The sequence below is a fragment of the Perna viridis genome, chromosome 14, assembly GCF_037379345.1.
Source record: "Perna viridis isolate PV_CMFRI_1.1 ecotype Kerala chromosome 14, ASM3737934v1, whole genome shotgun sequence".
Lineage (NCBI taxonomy): Eukaryota > Metazoa > Mollusca > Bivalvia > Mytilida > Mytilidae > Perna > Perna viridis.
The window spans coordinates 5,726,800-5,751,300 of NC_142458.1; the positions used below are offsets into that span (position 1 = coordinate 5,726,800).

General features: G+C 32.2%; 2 protein-coding genes across 2 annotated transcripts; both read right to left on the reverse strand.

Annotated features, from left to right (window-relative positions):
- Window positions 1-9,480: 9,480 nt before the first annotated feature.
- LOC148597897 (uncharacterized) lies at window positions 9,481-13,107 on the reverse strand. The gene is made up of 4 exons (XM_088562504.1): window positions 13,031-13,107; window positions 11,538-11,679; window positions 10,876-11,072; window positions 9,481-10,325 (listed from the first exon to the last, which is right to left on the reverse strand). Exons 1-4 carry the CDS (start codon window positions 13,083-13,085, stop codon window positions 10,168-10,170), a joined length of 552 nt encoding a protein of 183 aa, XP_088418630.1. The 5' UTR covers window positions 13,086-13,107; the 3' UTR covers window positions 9,481-10,167.
- Window positions 13,108-15,855: 2,748 nt separating this feature from the next.
- LOC148597898 (aggrecan core protein-like) lies at window positions 15,856-22,344 on the reverse strand. The gene is made up of 5 exons (XM_088562503.1): window positions 21,865-22,344; window positions 20,090-20,197; window positions 18,967-19,061; window positions 17,368-17,461; window positions 15,856-17,136 (listed from the first exon to the last, which is right to left on the reverse strand). Exons 1-5 carry the CDS (start codon window positions 22,151-22,153, stop codon window positions 16,907-16,909), a joined length of 816 nt encoding a protein of 271 aa, XP_088418629.1. The 5' UTR covers window positions 22,154-22,344; the 3' UTR covers window positions 15,856-16,906.
- Between the last annotated feature and the right edge of the window lie 2,157 nt (window positions 22,345-24,501).

The window sequence follows — 24,501 nt, forward strand, 5'->3', positions numbered from 1 at the left end:
AAAATATCGCAGGATGGGGTTTACCAATCCTAACAGAAGGTAAATTTATAGCAGCAGGGGGGTTAAAATATCACAACGGGGGTAAATTTATCGCAGCAGGGGGGTTAAAACATCTCAGCGAAGGAGGTTTAAAATACCGCATCAGAGAGTTAAAATATCATAATAGGTGTGGAGATAAATTTATCACAGCAAGGGGTAAATTTATCGCAGCAGGGGGTTTAAAATATTAAAGTAGGGGGTTAAAATATCACAACAGTTGGGTTGTCAATATTTCAAAGCAGGGGTACAAATATCCTAGCAGGGGGTGATTTCTCGCAGCAGGTGGTTAACATATCGCGGCAATAAGTTACGAAATCCATACAGGGCGTTGAAAATATCGCAGCAGTGGGTTAACCTATAACAAGGGGTAATTTATCGCAGCAGGGGTTAATTTATCTAAGGAGGGGGTTGCAATATCGCAGCAAGGGGTGGAAATATCGCAGCAGGAGGTTAAGTAATATAACAGGGGGACTAATGTATCGCCTCAGGGGGCATAAAATATCATAGCAGGGGGGGGGGGGGTTAATATATCACAGTAGGGGGTAAATGTGTTTTTTTTTCAAGTTTCTCAAACTTTTTATTTTCTTTTTTACTCAACAACCAATCAAGACGTGGGATAAGGGCCCATTAAAGGGATAGTTCAAGGTGTTCAAATATAATATAAATCATTCGGTATTGATTAATCATTTGTTAACCACTTCTTGCACTCGTTATTTCAGTACTTTACATTCGCATATGATTTACATAATTATAATATTACTACTCCACATTAATACAAGTCATATTCATACAAATGTTTTCTACGTCTTTTACGTGTAGGATCGAGGATCAAATTAATGATGCATGTCACAAAAAATCAATATTATACAAACGCTTCAGAATGTGACGACTCTATTCGCTACACTGCTTCATCGGATCAAATTGATACAGGGAAAACATGTAAACATATAAGAAGGTCTGAAAAATTCCCAACGATGTTTGTCGAATTTGCGATGCAAATTTTTGGTTGTTCCCTCCAAGGGACTCGAACTTGTACCGCTGTGACATCTATGGCAACACCGCTGTTCAAAAAGAATCTTTTTAGTAGATTTTCTATTTATACAGGGTTCAGTTAAACAGGTTTCACTGTGCAAATGACAGCTACAGAGAACTGACGATAAGACAAATCATAAAGTGTTTTTCTATGTTGAGTTTTTTTACTTCGATCATATTACCATGCAACAAATATTTCTAAGATTTGACATCTTTCGTCTTGATAGAGGCATCAAATCTACACTTTTTCAGTTTTCCTGGCATATTTTTAATTGTGCAATCACAAACACGTAACTCAGTAGTTGAGCTTTTTGTCATTCTACCACCACCCAACCCCTATAAAAATATTGTTTTTGTTGTACTTAATCATTTGCATGTATAAACATTTGTGCTTTATTATAGATTATGTGCTTTTCCGTGATTTTTTCTGCTAACTTGAGAAACCCCAAAGAGGACGGGTGTTATTGACTTGCCATTTCTTGCACAACTTGTCAAATCGACATCTTAAATCTTAAACAAATTGGATAAGTGATATGCAAAAGGAAAAGATTGGAACCATTATAAGCTTGTACTGCTAGTAATTCTACATGAACGATGACTGACACAAAAGTCCATTTAATTTACCGTTATTACGTGTACTTTCTAAATTTCCCTTAAGGTTCCTCAATATACTCACGAAAAAAAGTCATGTCCCGGAAGTAACAAAAAGTGACTGTCCTTACGGAGAAAATTCATCATTTCCTTCAATCAAACAAATAGAAAAAATATAGGTTAAGATTACGTTTCAGTAAAAATAAATTTATCTTTTCTGATAGTTTTCAAGTCTTTTTCTAATTTGTTATACTTATTTAAAGAAGTGAATGTTATGTTATTAAAAGAATTATGGTGAATCATTACAACCAAAAACTAGAATACGAAGAGAGTTAAACACTTATGTGCAATACTTTGCCACTAAACAACCAAAATGAATTACACGATGAATTAATAAGACAAAGTGGTAAGGAAAAAAAGTGATAAGATAGATAGCACTGTTAGTACTAATTGTTTATTAAGAGAATAACTAATACATCTTAACAAATTATATTCCTTTTTTATTTACTAATTTTCGATTTGTTAAAGATACTCCTTGCAGTGGTTCGCCTTGTTTGCACGGTGGGCAATGTGAAATAGAAAACAGTACCTACAACTGTCAATGTCTGAATGCTTACAGAGGAAGTGATTGCAAAGGTAAAAACAAAGATATAAGATAATACTTAAAAATAGCCTCTATATTAGGTCAATACAGATATGTATTGACCAGACCAGAAAAAGAAGTATACATTGTATTTAGGACGGATAAAATAGTTAATGATTTCCCAAATTGATGCCAGCTTATATTTAAAATACTGTAAAAATCAATATGTTTTTTGGTGATCTAGTTTTGTACATGTAATGTGGACAATTAATAAATGTTATTTATAGCAAGCGCCGCGAATTGGTGTGAGGTCTACCGTTGTTACGTGTACCTTCTAAATGTCCCGTAAGGTTTCTCAATATACTCATGAAAAAAGTCATGTCCCGGAAGTAACAAAAAGTGACTGTCCTTACGGAGAAAATTCATCATTTCCTTCAATCAAACAAATAAAAAAAATATAGGTTAAGATTACGTTTCAGTAAAAACAAATTTGTCTTTTCCGATAGTTTTTAAGTCTTTTTCTAATTTGTTATACTTATTCAAAGAAGTGAATGTTATGTTTATAAAAAAACTTCGGGAAGCATGTGGATGTACGTACGTGTATATCCGCTGCTCCACTGTTGCTATTGTCAAGAGCCTAACCCGCCTCCGAAAACCATATAACTCCGATTATATTATCAAAATCGAAGCATGGCTTTTCTAAGATAGGAAAGGCAATCATTTTCTTGTTTGAAATTTGCAGCTGGCGTCTGAATTTTACGTCACATGATATGTGTAAAATATTCCCACCATCTGTGGAGAACTGTAATATTTCCGGTATCTGTACAGATTGATCTGACGGGCCAAAACTGAAATGGATGTTGATAGAGATGTCCTTAAGGGATAAAAAAATGTAAAGTATTGCGAAGTTTTAAAGAAAGAAAGAATATCGTTTGGGTAGATCCTACAATCTCAGTTTCCGCTCTGTAGATGACGCATTATCCTAATTTCGGGGATTTGATACATCGCATCTACCCAAAAGAACTTGAGATAAAGGATACTACAGACACTGTGAATCAGACTCATATCTTGACCTACACTTTGAAATCGATGGTAAAGGAAAACTATTGACCAAACTTTACGACAAACGCGATGAATTTTCATTCAGAATTGTCAACTTTCCTTTCCTCTGTGGCAACATCCCTGCATCACCTGCGTATGGAGTGGTCATATCACAACTCATACGTTATGCCAAAGCTTGACGAAACTACGCAGACTTTTTGTATCGCACTAGAACTCTAATAAATAGGCTTTTAGAACAGGGTTATGTTGCTTCAAGATTGAGGTCATCACTACAGAAGTTTTATAGTCGTCATCACGAACTCGTGGATCGTTATGGTGTATCCATCAGCACCATGAGAACTGATTTATTCAACGGGTCATAGTTTTCTTTTCCTCGTTTGTCCATCCCGGACTTGACTTTTTATGAGCAACTCGGCGGGTGTTTCTAGAAAAGCAGAGGACGCTTACCTACCTTGCACCTGGTCCATGCTCCCAGTTTTTAGTGGAGTCCGAGTTGCTCATTTGCTTTTGTTACTTTGTATGTATGATTTAATTACTTTATGTTCTTTGTTGTGTATGTCTGTTTTCTATGTTGGGTATTTTTCCCTGGATTACATTCTTTTGATTACCTCTATAACTTTGGTTCCCTTGATTACTCTTCCATACAGTAATTGACCATTTTGAGAGCATGGGAAAGAGGGGGATAGTGTTGAAATTTTGAGGGAAAAAATGTTCAAGTTATTCATTAATTGAAAAAAACTCCCCTATTAAATAGAAATATTGATTTTGCTAAATTTTATTAAATCTAGAACAAAATGTGACCCGGATTAAACTAAATATAAAACTTTTGAGATTTTTGAAAATAAGAGCATAACTTATTTAAGTTATAGAACTATTATGCTAGGCATTGTATCGGCGCATTGTAACGTACAGCTGTGCAGGGGGTTAACTCAAATATAGCATAACTACATGCATTTGAATAAAATTTGCATTTTTCGGTTATGGCTAAACCTTTTAAGAAATAAGCGCAAACCTGACACATGAAGATAAACTTTCAAAATGAGTAATCGAGGGAACCAAGAGTCAGCGGCAATAAATATACCACGATTCAGGGATAAAGACTGGACAGGAAAACCAACATACCCAACAAGAAACATGATACAAAAACTAAAATAGCACGCGCAAACACAAAACAAAAAAAAAAGCAAATGAGCAACTCGGATTCTACTACAAACTGGTAGTTTGGACTATGTGGTAGTATAACACCCGCCGAGTTGCTCATGACCAAGTCAAGTCCGGGGTAGACAAAAGAGGAAAGAAAATTATGACATAATGAACTAATCGGTTCTCATGGTGCAGTTGGATACACTATCCATCAGTTCGTGATGACGACCATAAAACTGCCGTATTGATGATCCGTAGTGATGACTTCAATCGTGTAACATAACCTTCTTCCGGAAGTCTAATTGTAACAAGTCTAACGGGATACAACAATTCTGCACAGCCGCAGCAAGCTATGGTATACGGTATGAGCTGTGATATGAAAACACAGGCGCTCAATGGACCGTGCCACAGATGAAAGGACAATTAACAAAACGGAATGAAAAAGCAAATCGTCATATTGATAAAAACAAATTATGTCAATATTATGAGAAAATACAGTTTTGATTTTTTAAAACTTAAATTCCGCACTTTTGGTTAAAATTCAATGCAATTACAGTTACGAAATGCAGTGATCATCCATGTTTAAATAATGGGAAATGTGACACCATAAGTACAGTCCTTGACCCAATCCGCGAAACGATTTGACGGATCGTTGACCGTTGACTGATTGGTCGCTGACGGATCGATGACCGATGACCATTGACCGATCTGATCGCAGTTTTGTTATGTAAAACGAAGTAAGATCTGTTTGAAATAAAACAAAAATGTAAAATAAAAGTATAAATTGATGTTTAAATTATTACATGGTGTAAATATGTGTAAAATTGACAAAGAAAACAACAAAAAAACCGTGAAATACAGTGACCGCTCTGTGGTCGCGTGATACGATCATCGGTATAATGGATCGATTTGACGGATCGATGACTGACAGGAAACTGATCGGTGATGGATGACCGATAACAATTTTTGTTGCACGGATTGGTTCAGGTACTGTGTTTCTGAATGCCTGGTTACGACGGAAAACGATGTAAAGGTTTATGTGAATATTTCATTGCTATTAAGCTGATAACTGAAACGTCCTTTAATACCCACATCAGATTGCGGATGAAAGCAATGTTTTCGTTCGTTAAAATGATCATTTTAAACATTGAACAAAATATATATGATAAATAAATTCGTCAATGGTAGGTATAGAGCGGTTTCTGTCAACCTCAACCACTCATTTCGTTTGTGATGTTTCCAACGAACATATCAAGACAGACACTATTTCCTCGGACTTTTTTTCCCATTTCTTTCAGGAAGACGTTGAATTTCCACCTGGTCAAGACTTAGGATACATAAGTCTCTCTTTATTCTCATAAAAGCAATAAACTTCCTCATTCGCTCTCATATTACAAGTTCTACCACGAGAACATATCCCCTGTCAAGCAAATCAATGGAATTGAAGCATTATCTGGCATATTTCACTCCTGTAAAGATAATTCTTTCATTTGCTCTCATTCGAATTAAAAAAATATATATTTCACACGCAAACACTTTTTTTAAATGAAAACAAGCACACAAATGATAACTTTATATTCAGTATATTTTCTCAAGATACATGCGATTTATATTCATGGACGCGAATATTTTCCCGGCACTCTTTGAAATTCACCCTATTTTTTTTTTGGCTTCAGAAACACCTTGCTCTGATACACCTTGCAAGAACGGCGGGAGTTGTGATGTACTAGGAGGATAATTCAAATGCCGATGTAGACATGGATTTTATGGTGTCCGATGTGAAAGTATGGGATTAAAATCAGACAGAAAGTACCGTTGTCCGCTTTTTGCCATGATATATCTTTCCTCCCTCCTTCGACTACACTAGACTTGACCTTTTACACTACCGGTGTACCTGATCCATGCTCCAGTTTTTTTTAAGTGAAGTCAAGAGTTGCTCATTTAGTTTTGTTACTTCGTATTTGTTAATACATTGTTTTTTAATTTATGTTCTTTGTTGTGTGTGTCTGCTCTCAAAATCTGGTCATTGTGTCTGAATTACATTCTTCTGATTTCCGCTAAAATCTGTGTTCCCCTGATTACTCTTTAACTTAGAGACTCTCTTTGTTTTACCAAATTACATGTTATACTTTCACCATTTAACTATTGTGTCATATACCTAAATTGTTAATGATTTATTTTCTTGTGTTGACTGTTTTTTTTTTCAAAAAAATGTTAAGAATCTTTCTTCTTTGGAAGTTAGAATTCAAATGTTAAACTCTATTACACAAAGTTAGCGGCTATTATAAAAAAAAAAACAATAAATCAAAAACAGGGTATTTAATTATTTGGGAAAAAAATCTTTCACTCGGGAACGTTTGTAGATCACAAATTATTTTGAAAACACATAGTTTGTATTTAAAAGAGAAACTTTCTGGTTTAAGGCAAGGTCTAAATACTTTAAATCACCCATTTTGTTTTCACTGTTCTCGTGTTTTTGACTTATATGTCTCCGTCGATTGTGTTGGGTACATTTCATATGTTTAATTGATTCCAACCCATTAATTTATTTCTGCACCTCCTTCAAACCCCACTTAAATATACAAATTGTAGAGTAAATAAAGCAATAACTTTTCTTTTTACAACCGATCAACGTTGTTCAAGCGATTGATTACAGCATGGAAGCAAGTGTTTTTACTTCAGTGCGTTTAAAAAAAGATAGTAAATTGCAAAGGTAGGTGTAAGATCATGAAAACGGGTTAAGTTAAAGAGTGAAATGTGTTAGTTCATACCATAAATTAGTTATCAAAACAAAACATTACACTTTTGACCATGCAAGAAGTGTAAAAATCTTAACGAAGGTATCTAATTACAGATATGTCATAATATTCGATGAATTACAGCTTAAAAACTAACGTACCCTGAAGCCCCTTTTATATTTTTCGATTTGTTTGTAAAATCAAAACCAGAGGTAAGCATATTTCTAATAAGTAGAGAAACTATCCTGAGGCTTTTACATCAACGATACGATATAAGATAGTTAAACCTGAGTGGTACATGTACATAGATAATCAATAAACTATTACCTCGTTATATGAAAATGTCAATAGGAGGCTTAACACAACTTGTTAGGCTAATTTAAAAAAAAACATTTTTAAATGCCTTATTCTACAGGAGTACTGTGAGAATCGAAATAGTATTTTAACAGAACCTAAGACAAGAGACATAATTAACTTTGTCAAATCGGTGGCAAAGAGCAAAGATTACAGTGAGTGTATATTTTAAGCAAATCTATGTAATGTTTAGTTTTTTGGTTCAGTTGAACATTTTGACACATAATACAATGCAACACATTAAAGTTATATTTTACTTACTTTTTTTCATTTATTTTTTTTTTTTTTTGTGTTTTCAGTTCTTTTTTTAAACTTTTAGTAATTGTTTTTCTGTGTACGAATTGATGTTCGTTAGATAATCTGCTTCTTATTTTCACTTTGTCATAAGCATTCTGGATAGGTGGAACTGACCGTCATAAGGAGGGTGAATGGATCTGGGCATCCAGTAAAACTCGTATTACGGAAACAAATTGGCATACGAAAACGAGTGTAGAGCCAAACAGTCATTTCTATAATGAAAATTGCTTGCAAATGCGCAAAGATCTAATGACGATTTTAGTTTGAAAATATTCAGCTTTGTTTGTGAAAAATATTGAAACGCTCAACTCATATGAAACCATTAACTCATCAATTTGTACATGTTGCATCGGTTTACATGATGATTTTTAGAGGAAACTTACACAATGTTAGGGTTTTTGGTGTTATACTCTTTCTTGATCTAACAGTATATGTACAAATCAACCAGAAACAGCTATATGTTTTGTATTCTTATTTAAGTAATATTATGTGTGTAAATAATTGTCGAATTACATTGTATCCGTGTAAAATTATTTCACTTGATTTTATTCATTGGCTGTAATCTTTACACGTACAACTACGATAGTTTACTTTTAAGTAGAAATGTTATGTACACCTATGTACACAAATGGTGTTTAATAAAAAGGAATATTGCAGCATTGAATATCTGATATAGCCCAAAAATGTAGACTTTGTTTACTATCAAACATTTTGCTCCCATACCTTTCAGCACATTCTGGTTTACAAAGTGACACAGGTACGTTTTCTAATATTTTAAACAGATATATGAAAAACAAGAAAGACAGACCACTTATATTACTACGATTACAAAACACACTCAAAAACATATAGAAAACCAACAAAAACAGTTAACAAAATCATCAAAACAAAGCAAAAACGGAATGAAAGCAAAAAAGAGATCATTAATCGACGGGGTGAAATGGGTACTAGTAGTCCAATCATTTAATAAATTTTAGAAAAAGAATCTCATTGTAAGTTAGATACATTTAATTTATGAGATCATGGACGACTCTATTCGCTACACTGCTCCATCGGATCAAATTGATACAGGGAAGATAACGTAAACTTATAGAAGGGTGTGAAAAATTCCGAACGATGTAAGAACTGTCAAATTTGCGATGCGAATTTTTGGTCGTTCTCTCCGCGGGACTCGAACTCGTACCGCTGTGACATCTATTGCAACACCGCCTGCACAAAGTCCAGCGCCCTAGACCACTAGGACTTTGTGCAGGCGGTGTTGCCATGGATGTCGCAGTGGTACGAGTTCGAGTCCCGCGGAGGGAACAACCAAAAATTTGCATCGCAAATTTGACAGTTCTAACATCGTTGGGAATTTTTCAGACCCTTATATATATAAATATATCAATGTGTTTACTTAATTCTTACATCGTAAAATATACAGTCCTTGAACCGATCCGCGCCACGATTTTTTGACGTATTGATGACCACTGACTGATTGATCGTTGACGGATCGATAACCGATGACCGATCTGATCGCAATTTTGTTATGTAAAATGATGGATAATCTCTTAAAATAAAACAAATGTTAAAAAAAAGTATAAATTGATGTTCGAATCTATTGAATTATGTAAATATGTGAACAATTGAGAAAGAAAACAAAACATGAAAACCTTAGAATACAGTGACCGCTCTGTGGACCCGTGATGCGATCACCGGTTGAATGGATTGTCGATGTCTGATCGGAATTTTTGTTACACGGAGCTGTTAAGGTACTATACTGTGACTCATAACAAAGATGACAAATATCCAGATTGCTAAACGTGCATGTTTATTGCAATGTTGATAGTTTTTCGTAATAACGATTCCCTTTTTTCTTATTTCCGTTTACATCACGGATTGTTATTAGGAAGTCTTAAATATTTTCTATGATTTGGTCATTTTGTACACTTCTTAATGGCAGTTTTAAATACATATTAACACCAAAAACATAAGCTTGTTGGATAAAAGTCATAAACTATGGTTAAAAACTATAGACACAAAAGGAAAGCATAAAGCGATAATGATTATGACATATACTAACAACTTGTAGTAAAATTTTTGACTTTTTTTCTGTAAAGTTGACTCTATTTTCCACTGTTTCCATAAGTATCTACATGAATACAGAAACTGCTTGCGTTGGCGTAATTATGAATAAGCTTCGCACGTTTTACTACAACCCCTATAGACAATAACAATAAAAATAGACAGATTGACGAAATAATTCAATATTGAACTACTACATTTTATAGAATGCATGTGATGGTGATTATTGTGTCTTGTTGATGGCGATTATTGATTCTATGCATGTTACACGGGGACTTGTGCCTGGTTGTACGAGTGTTCTTCCATTGTGTTTGGAATAATTGGGTGCGACCGAATAGACAAATCTGCATTTGGTTCATTGATATAGTTCTCATTCGACACGTATTCACTTGTCGTGAAAATGGCTCTGAATGATGCTTCATCTGTAAAAAATGTTGATGTAGACAACTGTTTTATAAACAATGTTCTGTACATGTTGTTGTCTACTTTTATTTATAACATAGATGGAAGTGATTTATCGAATGTTCACTGCGTAAAAAAGTCGACAATTCACACTGTGTAAAATTGGTAAATTCAAATTCGCAGTTTTTCCAGGCAAAACTTTACAACACGAATATCAATCCGCCGTTCACACAATATAAATTCATAATGAAAATTGTAATGAATAATGGAGGAAATTCATATAATTAATAGTATAATCAATTGGTTATCATAAATTACCTAATTATGATGGACGGAACAAGTTTCGCACACTCGTTATATCTAGGCATTCTTCGGCACTCGCGATCATATTTTGGTTATTCCTTTTTCCAAATTAATCATAATAGTATTATCATTAAATTTGACATCATTAAGCAAAAAATATAATTGGAAATGACTTTTTGTCATGTCTTAAATGAAAGCAGTTTTAAACATAAACTTGAGAGTCAACATTTTTTTAAGATAATACGTAATCATAACTATACAATTTACCTGCCGTTGAAATTTCAGGGTTGTCTTTATTACAACAAGCGCAGCATATATATTTGCAGCATTTCCAACATCCTTTCAAGCACAAAGAAGGTAATTTGGAAATGCCTCTAAAACAATCTCCGTTGCAGCACCAATTATCGAGTATCGCTAAACCAATTATTACCAGTAAAATAATTCCTATGATTTCAATTTCATTTCTGAAATATATTTGTTAAAAGTGTAGCACGAAAATTGTTATAATTTCATTTTATCGTCATAAAAAATAAGTTTATGAATCTGATAAACAAAATAATAAGTTATTGTTACGTTGTGATTGTTTTCTAGGTCATTAATGAGAACCCCCTTAATAGCCTCATATCCATACGTATTTTCATATTAACCGTTATTTCATGATTTTAGTTCTTTTTTATTTAATCAAAACAAACAAACGTTGTTTGGATAATGTTTGACGGATTCCTGGTTCCTTAGACATTGTAACTTAAAGTCGACGTATGGATTATTTTAAATGTTTGCCTAAACAACTACCTAAAACACATTTCCTATTTTGAAGTCAATATTAATGACATTTTCTACAATAAGTGGTTATACCCTCTTATAACATACAAACACTATAAAACAAATTGAACGGCATTACACGTGCAATTTTAATATACTGTATTTACAAGCCACTATCTTCTGACGTATTATTAGAGGAGGAGTCACAAAATTCGAGGCACAACTCGTATCCAAAACTACCACAACATGTTAAGGAACAATTTGACCAACCATCACCATATTTGAAGCACTCGTCTGCCCAAACTCTGCCTACAACCAAGAAATTGGATTATACAACTCTTGTTTTTTTTAAATAGTTGATGTGATGGATAAAATAAAGTAACTGTGATACGTGATTCTTAGTTTTCCTTTCCTCGTTTGTCTACCCCGGACTTGACTTTTTATGAGCAACTCGGCGGGTGTTTCTAGAAAAGCAGAGGACGCTTACAATACCGGTGCACCTGGTCCATGCTCCCAGTTTTTAGTGGAGTCCGAGTTGCTCTTTTGATTTTGTTACTTTGTATGTATGATTTTAGTTACTTTATGTTCTTTGTTGTGTATGTCTGTTTTCCATGTCGGGTCTTTGTCCCTGGATTATATTCTTTTGATTACCGCTATAACCTTGGTTCCCTTGATTACTCTTACAATTTTGACATATCCATCTCGTTTTTTGTTTAATATGATATCTAGTGTCATTAAGTACTATTTTTTCCTCAAAAAAAGCAACAGCAAATCTAATTATTATGTTTGTTTTGTTTTGTTTAGTTTTAAACTAAAGGGTTGAAACAATAAGGAGCTTATCTATTGAAAATAAAATGACGCTTTCCAATAAAATGTTCTAACTAATGCACCAACTTACACAATGTACTACGATATTCCTCTTAAGGATTACCTTTCCCATTCGTTTTCAAATATATAGACATGCCTCTTATCTGTTCATAAGGTCAGACAATTGAATTTATTAAGTGTTTAAAAATGATTTACGGAAAGGAACAGTTTGATTCAAATTTAAAGTCCCACTCTAAAAAGGTTATTTTGTCTAATCAACAGTAAACTTTAACGGTATAAACTGTAAATCAAGTCAAAACGTGAAAAGTAGTAAATATTAGTATTGAATTCCAATGACTTTAAGAAGAAGAAAGAAAGTAAATACAAATGATACACTTAGCAACAGTAGAAACATGTAAAACGATAATAGCCAAGAAAAATCTAAATAGGAAAGTATAAAGATATCAGTAAGACGGAATAATTAAATCAATGTTTTCCTTTTTTGTTTGGTTCTTTGTTTTTTCATTAATTTTTGGTTGACTTTAACTTGGTCTATTTTCTTTTTTGATGCAACCTATAAAATATGACAATACCAATATAAGTTCTGTCAAAATCAAAGTGTCGAGATATGCATAAAAAATCAACCGCTTGACATAGCAGTAAACATTTTATCTGTATATAAAATATATAAATTGAAAGTAGTCTTAATTGTAAAAAAGTATAAACGGTGTGCGTATACAGATGTCGGGTGAAAAAAAATGTTTCAAACCTTTTATCATTTTTTTTTAGAATTTATGACATTGCATTATTTGTCTAAATCTTTCATTTAATAATACTTTAATTATTGCAGAACCAAAGTGGTGTAAAAATACTATTATCTGAAAACTAAATTTTCCTATCATTTCCATCTAACAGCAGATATTATTCAAAGTACCCGTATGAAGTATTGATAGATTGTAAATAATGTACCTGTTTTGTACTAAATCGTTATCTGCACAAATAAATTACAAATTGTAATAGTAATATTGATAAATGTAGACACAGTAAAGTTAAGGATTTTTTACTGACATTTTTTTTATAAAGCAAATAAATACAACCATTAAATATGAAACAATTGGTCAGCATAAACAGTAGGGTTCGGTTTCTTAAATAATCCTAAATCGAGTTTTTCCTCAAAAATATCCTTAAAATATATATTGACCGAATAAATCAATTGAAATTTAAGATATAATTGACAAGTTCGATAATTACAGTAAAATCTCAAATTTAGTTTATGTATCTATTTTTTGTTTTCATTTTATTTTGATTTTGTTTTATTTTTGTTTTTGTTGCTTTTTATCTTGTAAAACCCAGGCTTTTTAGTTCCGTTAATGAAACATTACGTTAGTTACAGTATACATTTTACTTGTATTTTTTTTATAAGATGATTGGTTAGTCAGGTTACAATTTTCGATAAGAAGCTGCTACATGAGATTCCTATAAAAATAGTTTTCTAAAAAAAGAACATTACAAGTAAAAACAGTCTTGAAACGCACAATTGTTTTAATTACAGTTCCTTTTTTAAAAAGAAAAAAAAACAAAAATAAAACAAAAACAAAAACAAAAAAACAAAAACAAAAAAAAAAAACAAAACAAAACAATTAATACAAGAAAACATAAACATTTATTTTTATGAATCAACAAGAATTCATTGACCGAAAATCATTCGAATAGCTTACAAATAGCATGACAATAAAAAGTACAATGCATACCATGTTTCCTATCATTAACATTAAACAACAGTGTCTCAATATAAGCAAAATCGGTCGTCAACTACCTAGAGCATATGCGCTATACTAAATTCATTCGCCCGGCTGTATCGTGAATTCATTACCGACATTCCAAGTACTTATTTTCCGAATTGTTTTAATCGTTACATGATTATTTAAAAAAAAACATTTATTGACTGACTAGTTAATGACATCGTTCTTTGATCATATAATACTAACGAGTCACTATTCAACAGATAAAGATGGATTTTATCACGATAAGTAATGCAATGATTTCTAAGAATCGTCCTCCAGCCAATATCAAATGGAATAACTGTCGAAGAAAAGCAAGAAATTGGTTTTTGATTTTTGATCATTCCAAACATATTTTTGCATTTTTGTAGACAAAACTTGTTTTTACGTGCTGAGACCCACTTTTTTAGTATTTATAGCCTTATTTGGGTATAGCCTATGGTATGCTGTTTTACCCTTGTCCATGTGTCCATATTTCAATCTATAACATTTTGTCCGTCCGTCTAAATTTTTTTCCAGAAATAATTTTCTTTTTTGACATCATTGGTTTGATAGTTGAAAATTTTCTCGATTGTTTTAATCAGCAGATGCTCATAACAGCAGCTTGAAATTTTAAGCAATTCGTTCTCTAGGTATGCTGTATGGTGAAAAGTATGCTTGGATAAAAATTGAATAACTTTCTGTCTATAAAGGTTTTTTCTTTTATTTTACTGATAGCGGGATTAAAAGCGAAGATTTCACTTGTTAGATCGCAGATTGTTTTCATGGCAGTTTGAATGTCCATATAGGAGTAAATGCAACATATATATAACTGATTAAACACGTTATATTAATTATTAACTTTTGTTTGCTTTCATTTACATATAACTGCACTGGTTTCTGGTTATTCCTTATCTGTTTTCTATGAAAAATACTTCAATTAGTTCTATTGCAAAGTGATTTAATGTTTGGTGCTGTAAAAAAGCCATGTTTTTTAATACAGGTAAATATATGTTTTTAATGGGCGGCGTGTACTAGACAAGCCATTTCTACCTTTGTAAAAATAGTTAAAAATGTTGTATTTCCAACAACAATAACGGCGTGCAATGTATAACATATGACTTTTCTGTTTCATTTGGGGTACTAGTTTGTTTCTTGGCCTGCATACCATTCACAATACATTACAGAATTATATACAGATCTAGAATGCCCTTTTTATGTCAAGCACTAGTTATGTGTTCCTCTTATCTTTTACAAAGAATAATAAGGGAACCAATGTTTTAGCGGTAATCCAAAGAACGTTATCCATGGACAAAGACCAGACATGGAAAACAAACATACACAACAAAGAGCATGAAGTCAACTAAAATCATACATGCAAAGTAACAAAAATCTAGAATCACTGGAATCAATGATTTAATCATGCATGTTTGTTTTGGTATGCTACTTCATTCAGTTATATACACAATCAACTGTGGTATTTTCAACATTTTGTTAAATATAATGTAACTGAATGTATAAAGTATTACATTTTGTTTTTATTATTCCGATTTCAAATCATAAACAAAATCCATTTTGTTTCAGTGCTTTCGGCACTTTGATTTCTTATCTTTTTTTTATTCTTAATTTTTTATATGATTTATATGATAAAACAAAATTGTTTGTACTGAATTTTGTACGGAATAAAATGATGTAGAAAAGTTCCGATTTGATGAAGATGACATTTCTGATGATATAAAACTGGGTTTAACTTAATAAATGATGAAATTTTGTCCATGTATAGTGTATTGGAATGCATACTTTGGATATATTTTTTGTAGCCGACATTATGTTTTGTTCATATTTCTTTTAACAATATATTTAGATAATGAAAACATGTTTCGTTATCTGTTGAAGTGTGCTCTTGTAAAGGACATATGGTCTGAAATAGGGAGATTTTGCTAAAACTTATGTAAAAACTTACATTCTCAAAAGGCAAATAATAATTATTCATTGAAATGTAGTATATTTATTCATAAGTGGTTGAATGTGACAACTAAAAGAAAAAAACAAATGTATGCTACAAGATATATTCATGCAAAATTTCATTGGAATCGGATAAAGTGGCCCCTGCACACTTTTGCATGCATTGTTTTTTTTGTGAGACACAGTCCTAAATAAAGATTAAATAAGCACTATTAAGCATGTGATAAATAACCATATATCAAGATAATTTTCACAAGAACAAAATTCGATTTTTTTCGATAATAAATTGATTTGGGCTAGCAATAGTTAGATATGCAAAGTACGTCGCAATATGGTCACAATCTAAGTGTATGAAGTCATTTTGTCATGAAGTCATAATTCACTCACTTTGATTATTTCAATTGAACGTCTTTTGTGTTTGTTTATTTTGCAGTTATTGCCCTTTATTTATTCATTATTCATTTATTTTTTATAATTATAATAATTGTTATTATTATTACTAATATGTGTAAAAAAAACTAAGCCATTTAAAGGAGAACTTTCAAATATGAACGATTATCGATCATGATTGGAGTACTTTCCTACAATTTTAGTACCCGGAATGCAATTACTATTTAATCATTCATGGGGCGGTATTGCATTTGTGAGTAAAATATGTGGCCTCGTCAATAATGGTCAGTAAGCAATACAACATAAATGAACAAATAAAATCAATTCGAGATTCGAATGGGCTACAAGTCAAGGGCTGAAATATAGTTTCTTGTACGAAGTACGAATAAGAAACTACCAAATATCCGACCAGAATAACGAACATCAAAAATCATGATATCAGTAGCCAATAACTGACAAAAGCACGAAACAATGAACAAACTGACCATTATATAATATGAAATCGCATTTAAAAATGAAAAAGTCTGTAAGTCTTTGAAAGTGATTTGTTTGGCACATGTAGGTATCATGATTCCATGTAAATAACTCTGTCACTGTTCAATCGCTTAGAGCGTTCATTTCTGTTCACATATAAATCTAAAAGAGTTCCCGCAGAATTCATCATTCCACTCGTACCTATTGAAGTTTCTATGCAAAGTCATGCAATTTTCCATTCCATTATAATTGTTAGGCTCTGATTCCGTTCCGTTATGCCAATCTGTCACGTTAACGTTGACTCGTGTTTTACTAAATGCCCAAATCCATTCGGACTCTTTCTGAGTATCTGTCCCTCCTAACCAAAATGCTGAAAAATGTGACACAAATATAGACTTATGCTATTCATGCAAAATATTGTAGTAAAATAGTACACTTTCATAACTTAACAAAAACACGAAAAAGAAGAACGAAAAGATTGGTCAGTATTCTTATAATTTGGCAATTTTTTTTTGTCAATTAATGTGTATTTAAATTCAAATAATCTAGTTTTTTTATATTTTAATTTGCAACGAAATGTATAATTGAAAAGTATGCGTACTGTCACTCTTGTTCTGTGCTACAGACTTAAGAAAGTTGATGCTGTCTCTTGTTTTTGGTTCTGCCAGAAAACTACTCCGATTTTTGCAATATTTCTGTAAAAGTAAGTACCATTTCATATAAAAAAGTCATTATCAAAGTTTGTGTCATATATAAATTTTTTATGTTGCTTTCTTCGTAGATATCTCTGAATTATAATTATTTTCACAAAATAGTGTTCTAATGGTTTTCATATAAAATAACTTCAAATATAAGAAATGTATTGGTTTAAAAATAGAATTCAATAACAAAAAAAAAAACAAAAAAACAAAAAAACTAAGCACTATATAATAATCTCTAACACATTTGAAAAAAAAAATCTTATTTTTTAATGGAATTAGTTTGTTTTCATTTATATAGTGCATTCAAAGTGAAAATATCTTAGAATGAAAACAGCAAATATCTGGTAAGAAATGTAAACGATAAATACACAACACTAAAAAAACATGTAATAAGGAATTACCTCCCATTACGTGCAACCCGTGATGCAATCATATTTAAATACATTGACAAATGTGCAAACTGACCTTTTGTCGATTCAGAAAGTTGTTCAAAACATGTTATTCATACATACAAGTTGATGTAAAGAGGGTTATAAAAATGTCTAATTTAGAAGATTTTTCACGGTTCGGTTTTGACAGGTTCACTCTATATCAACTGTCGTTTAATGTTTGACACTTTATTGATAATATATCGAAGCTGATTGACTTCGGATGTAGTTGCAATCTTTTGCTACGGTATCTTGGCCAATCTGGAGCTATCAATAACATAATCCTAATTTACTAATTATTTTCAATGTTGTTATGTCATTATTCTCTTAATCTCTTGATGTTTTATAAACATATAATGAATGCATTTTATATATATAAACAAAAAAAAAAAAAAAAAAAAAAAAAAAAAAAAAAAAAAAAACAACGCATAGCATTTGCTCTCTTCATGACATCTTTGACCACGACTTAAAACCTTTTTACATATTCAGTGAGGATCATTATAACATCAAACTTGTCTTTTCCGCATCAATTGTTGGATAATGACCGCGGTGATTACAGAGTACTTTATCATATCTTGTTTGATCATACACATTTCTCAAATATTACATTTCTTTGTAGTAAATTCATCCAGGAAATTGACTTGGTATAATAAATCTTATATGCTTACACCATCAAGAAAGAATCGTACATGCATACAGCATCAACAAGGTATCTTGTAGAATTCAACATCAACAAAGTATCTTACAGGCTTAAAACATCAACCAAATATCTTACAAACTTACAACATCAACAAAGTATCGTATTAACTTACAGTATATGCAAAGTATTTTACAGGTTAACATGAACAAAATCTTACTACCATTGATATTTCTACAGCATTTTGTAAAGATTACTACATTACATGCACGGTTATACACTTTTGACATGGTAGCACCATTCAGTGACATGATTACAACGATATTTGTAAAAGTGACATCTATATCTGAATGCATTTTCTTATTTGGAGCACGTATACACTGAAATCTTACAATATCAAATTAAGGTGATTGTGTTTTACACGAAATGCATACCTTTGCGCCAACCCATGTCCTTTTAAATTCACTGAAGTAATAGCACTTGTCATCATGTCTTAACCAGCCTTTTGAACATAATCGATAATAAATACCTGTAAAAAAACAAATAGAAATGATTGTTCGGATTGTTTGTTTTTTTTTTTTGTATCTCGAGAAAGATTGCAATTTAGATTATATTTCATTTAATACACAATGGATTAGCACTCCTTTGCCATTTCGTCATTTTCGTTTGCTATCTCACTGCATTCAATTAAATGATGCATTTTTCGTTGAATTCAAGAGAGAGAGAGAGAGAGAGAGAGAGAGAGAGAGAGAGAGAGAGAGAGAGAGAGAGAGAGAGAGAGAGATGTAAACTCATTACCTTGTTTTAAATATCTTGTTAAAATTTGTTTATGGATGGATCTTGCATATTGAAGTTGGTACAAAATAACTGTTTCTATGTATTTCGAATTAAAATTTCGGGTGTAACCATACAGTAACAAAACAAAAAAAAACAACAAAACAAAAAACAACAAAAGCAAAAATAAACAAAATACACAAAACAAAAACACAAAACAAAACAAAAAAAGAAGACAAAAACAAATATCAATTATCTGAAGCTTCTTGACGTTTTAGAAGTAGGACAATGTTTTTTTGTTGATACCCGGAATAATGTTGATAGGCTAGAACTTTACAAATGTGATCAGATAAAGGACTTCCTTTATCGATTTAATATCAAAGTAGAGAGTGCGTTAGAATAGGTGACTTTGTTATATTTATTTAACATGAGAGCAATACGTTGTTCTTATCACAAATCCAAAGCTCTCAATTTTTTTCTATATTTCTGTCCTTCTTTGACACGTATGACCGAGATAAATAAAGAGACACACTTGAACTCTTTTTAGCCTCGAGACATAATAATAACAAGCCATTGTTTAGACGAAAAAAGCCTATCTTTATTTAAACCCTACTTATACATATGAAACACATGTGACAAAATTAAAGAAGCTATACACGAACACTTGAACAATCTATTTATATTTGTACATGCGTCATTATTTTACTGCTAAGTATAATTAAAGTTCTATCCATATATCCATAGCATACATTGACTTTTGACAATTGACTAGCAAATATATACTTTCACATTTCGTGTCGTTGTGACAAGGCATACAAGAACATCTGTGAGAGCTTCGAAGAATGGCACATGTATCGTTATTAGAACATGGCTGGCACCAGCATGATGTTGCTGAAATATTACAAAAATAAATTTATAAATAAATAAATATACAATAAATAAATAACAAAAAACAAAAAAAAAAAAAAAAAAATTCAATATGCTTTCTTCGTACTATTAAATAAAGTATCTATAGTCTCCGTTAGCAGGATTGTCATGTCACCTTTTCTATCTAAAATTGTCTTATGACTAAAGGATCAGATATACTTTTTATATTTTAAATTATTTAGTTACTAAAACTTCAATAGACTTTTAATAAATTTACTGCTTTTTTATAAAGATTAATACCTGTTTAAATCATAGAGGCTATTTTTGATTTCAACTAGAGCCATGGTTCCTCTGATCATTCTCTAAATTGTAGTTTCAATAATTGTATTGGTTTGTCAAGTAGTTTTAATACTTTATTGAATGTCCCTTTAGCACTTGCGTATGGAGTTTTGATATCACAACTCATACGTTAAGTCTTCTTAAATCGCGTTAGGACTCTTACAGTTAGACTTCTGGAACAGGGTTATGTTGTTACAAGATTGACATCATCACTACAGAAGTGTTATGGTCGTCATAATGAACTCGTGGATCGTTATGGCGTATCCATCCGCACCATAAAAACTGATTTATTCAACGGGTCATAGTTTCTTCTCCCATAGTTTAATCATCATGTTAATGTTTTCCTTTCCTTATTCGTCTTCCCCGGACTTGATATTTATGAGCAACTCGGCCGATGTTTCTAAAAAGGCAGAGGATGCTTACCCTACCGATGCACCTGGTCCATACTCCAAGTTTTTAGTGGAGTCATTCATTTGCTTTTGTTACTTTGTATGTATGATTTTAGTTACTTCATGTTTTTTGTTGTGTATGTCTGTTTTTAATGTCTAGCCTATGTCCTTAGTACTTCAGACTAGTTTTCAAGTCAGCCTGTTAGGAGTGAAGGAATATGTCAGAGAGTAGGGGAGCAATATTTCCCATAGGAATATCGCCCGTTGGTTGAAAACAAATTGTAGCATTTTAAAAATCTGTTCTCAGGTATATTTAAAGATGGATTAAAATTATTATCTAAATATATATATAGGTGTACCATCATTTTGGAGTAACAACGATGTAAAATATTTTTTGAGTCGGGATTTTAACTGGGTATGTGGAATATAAATGTAAGAGATGAAAAATCACCGGTTTAAGTGCTGTTGTATTCTGCTAATAATCTTGAATTGACGGTTTCCAGAAGATACCGGATTTTTCAGCATCGCTGCGGGAGTAACAAGTTTTGTAGTAGGACTGAAAACCTTCTTTAATAGCTCTGAGTAAATTAAAGATTTTGAAAGAGATTTGGTTGCACATTTTGCAGATCCAGCCACGAAGTGTTGTTTAAAAAGATTCATGTAAAGTTAAGGAATCCAGAACAAAGACTATAGATCACAATCACCGTCTTTGGTAGTTAATATGGTTATCCCCTATTTCTTCTTTGGAGAGTGTAGTGGCAGTGAAGATTTTATCACTGCTGTTATTTTCTACGCCTACCTCTGATAATAAACATTGGATTGTAAAGGTTTTGCAGAAAAAAAACAATATTGTTTTGGCCTTTGTCTGATATTACAACAACATATTTGTCATGTAAAAGTGACAATGGTTTAGCTACAACGAGATCTCTAAATTCAAGAACGGATTTAATTACTCTACCATACCTTTGAAACTGGTTTTCTGTTGAATAGTTGGTCCCAGTAATGCAAAATACAAAGTTAGACTGATTAACAGAATCGAAACAACTACCACTACACTGAAAGCAGTCATCCAAAATCTCCTACTGTAACGAAGTTCCGTTATCTCCTCAAAACTACACTCCCCTCTTCGAGTAACGGTTTGGTCGCTTTGTCTGGGTGGATATATGTACTCATAATCACTTATCACCTGTCCACTTATATCTGGATCGTCATGGTGTTCCACATCGGAATAGTATATGTTCGAATGTTCCATCGTGGTATCTGTTAACAGACTGTACACAAAAGAGAATCGTTGTATTCTGGGTGTTGTTTTTCTGGAGTATCATCTTGTATGAATGATACGTCAAGTACTCTTACCATTGCGATACAGACAGTGCATCTATAAGTAGTGGTCCTTCAAAAGCTGATTTTATTTAATTTCTCATAATGAATTTGAAATATTTGGACAACAAAGCTATACATTTTATGTGAATCATGCAAATTAAAATACACTTTATCTAATATTTTTGCTAAATACTCATCAAATTATTTAAATATACAATGGCATATTCTAATTTATAAGGGATATAGTTATGATAAAATTGTCAATTCGTAAAAGGTAGCATTTTGATTCGCCCATAGGATCTTTACATCCACACAATACTAAAAAGCAGTTTTCGGCACGACATGGGTTGTGCCCTTATTCTGTGTCTTTCGATGTCCCATAGTTCTCAACCCATCATTGGGGAAAAATTAATATTGCATGCGATAAGGAAATATTTTTTTTGTTTAGAGCATGTCAGTTAGCTTCTAGTAGTCCTTCATTCGTGTAATAGTGTTACTTACCAAGAACTTGATCAACTCGGCGGGTGTTTCTAGATAGGCAGATGACGCTTACCCTACCGGTGCACCTGGTCCATGCTCCAAGGTTTTGTCCCTGGATTAAATTCTTTTGATTACCGCTGTAACCTTGATTTCCTTGATTACTCTTATAATCTGTTCTTGTTTTCAGTTTGAAAAAGATAATCATAGATTTTTGAACTGATTTTTATGTGTGTTGAATTGTGCAATATTGTCCATATTAGCTAGATGTAAAAAGGGACGGGTTGTGATCACGCCGAAGGACTTTAACTTCTGAGCATTCTCTTTGCGCCTGTCCCAATTTATGAATGCTGGCTACACGGTCAATCTCTTTCGGTGTACGCCTGATTAGAATTGCATGTGGTGTAAGAGTTTCCACAACGTTAATGGAAAGTTCACCGGTGGCTTTGAGCTGATATTTTTGTCCCCTTGTGTTTGTTGTATTTTTTATCAATCCACAGTTCCATTCTCGTTATCCTTTGTTACGGAAAATGACATAAAATTATGTTTACGATAGAATTATTAAAATGCGTTAGACCTAAGGTAAGGGACATAACTCTTGCAATCAGTGATATGTTTGTATGATACTTAATTTCTTCAAAGCTTATCAATCCTTCATTTGAAACAGAATAAATCCACCAAGCTACCTTGATTCTTACAATTCTGATTAAAAACTTTTCAATGATATGTAAGGGTCATGTCCCTTACCCTAGGTGTACCTCCTTAAATATAAGCTTTAATAATGCAATAAAAATATATGTTAACCGATAATAACAAGGAAACAGCATGTTCAACAAAAGGGCGGTGTCACGATGCGGCATGATTGGGTTTGTAAAACAATATATAAATCAAACAATATTTTTTTTGTCAATTTCTTTTCATTTTTCATATTTATACAACAGAGATAATTCTAATAAAAGTAAAATTGGTCTTTTGGAACAAACCCTTCCTAAGCTATGAGTGAGGTGTACATACAACCATAAACCTACACCGTTGTTTAATACTTTACTACATGTACCTATTTCCAGGTTTTAGGAAATATTTTGATATAACCCCAAACATCAACAACAATGACATTTAAACTACAGAACGTAGGGATTTTTGTATCTGTCTTTTTCTTTAAATCTTTAGTATCTTTATCGACACCCATGGATAATGCGAGTAAAACAGCTTGTGCGGGTGCGTTAAGGAGAAAAGTCATAAATTGTCATACTTTCATTTACATAAACGGGCTACTTTTAACTCATTTTAATATGAGAAATTTCGTCGATGCTCATATTTTAAGTATACACGTTCATTAAATAAAACTTCCCAAACACAAAAACATCAACAAAATGTCAAAATGTGCAATGAAAATGAGTCACGTGATCGGTTAATCAAGCCTTGGTCGTACCGCATAAATGTCAAAAGTGCAGTGGGAAGATAACAAAATTGTATATCCAAATTTAAATAATAGGTCAATGAATATGTATATTTTTCAAAAAGTGCTGCGGGAAGTGTAAACGTCTACATGGAAGTAAAATATGGTTTCTAACTTGCTTGTGGTGATATATTTTTGTATTTATATATTAAAACAAAACGCTACCGAAAGACAACTTGTATGGTTTACAGGAAGGATCATGGTTCTTCAAAATTTGCGAATTTTCAATTTTTCTTCATATTAAGATTGCAAAAGGAAAGGTATGATCTGATTTTAGAACACATTTTGAACATGTACTGTAAACAAAATTCCCTGCAAAATATTTTTGATCTGAATTATTT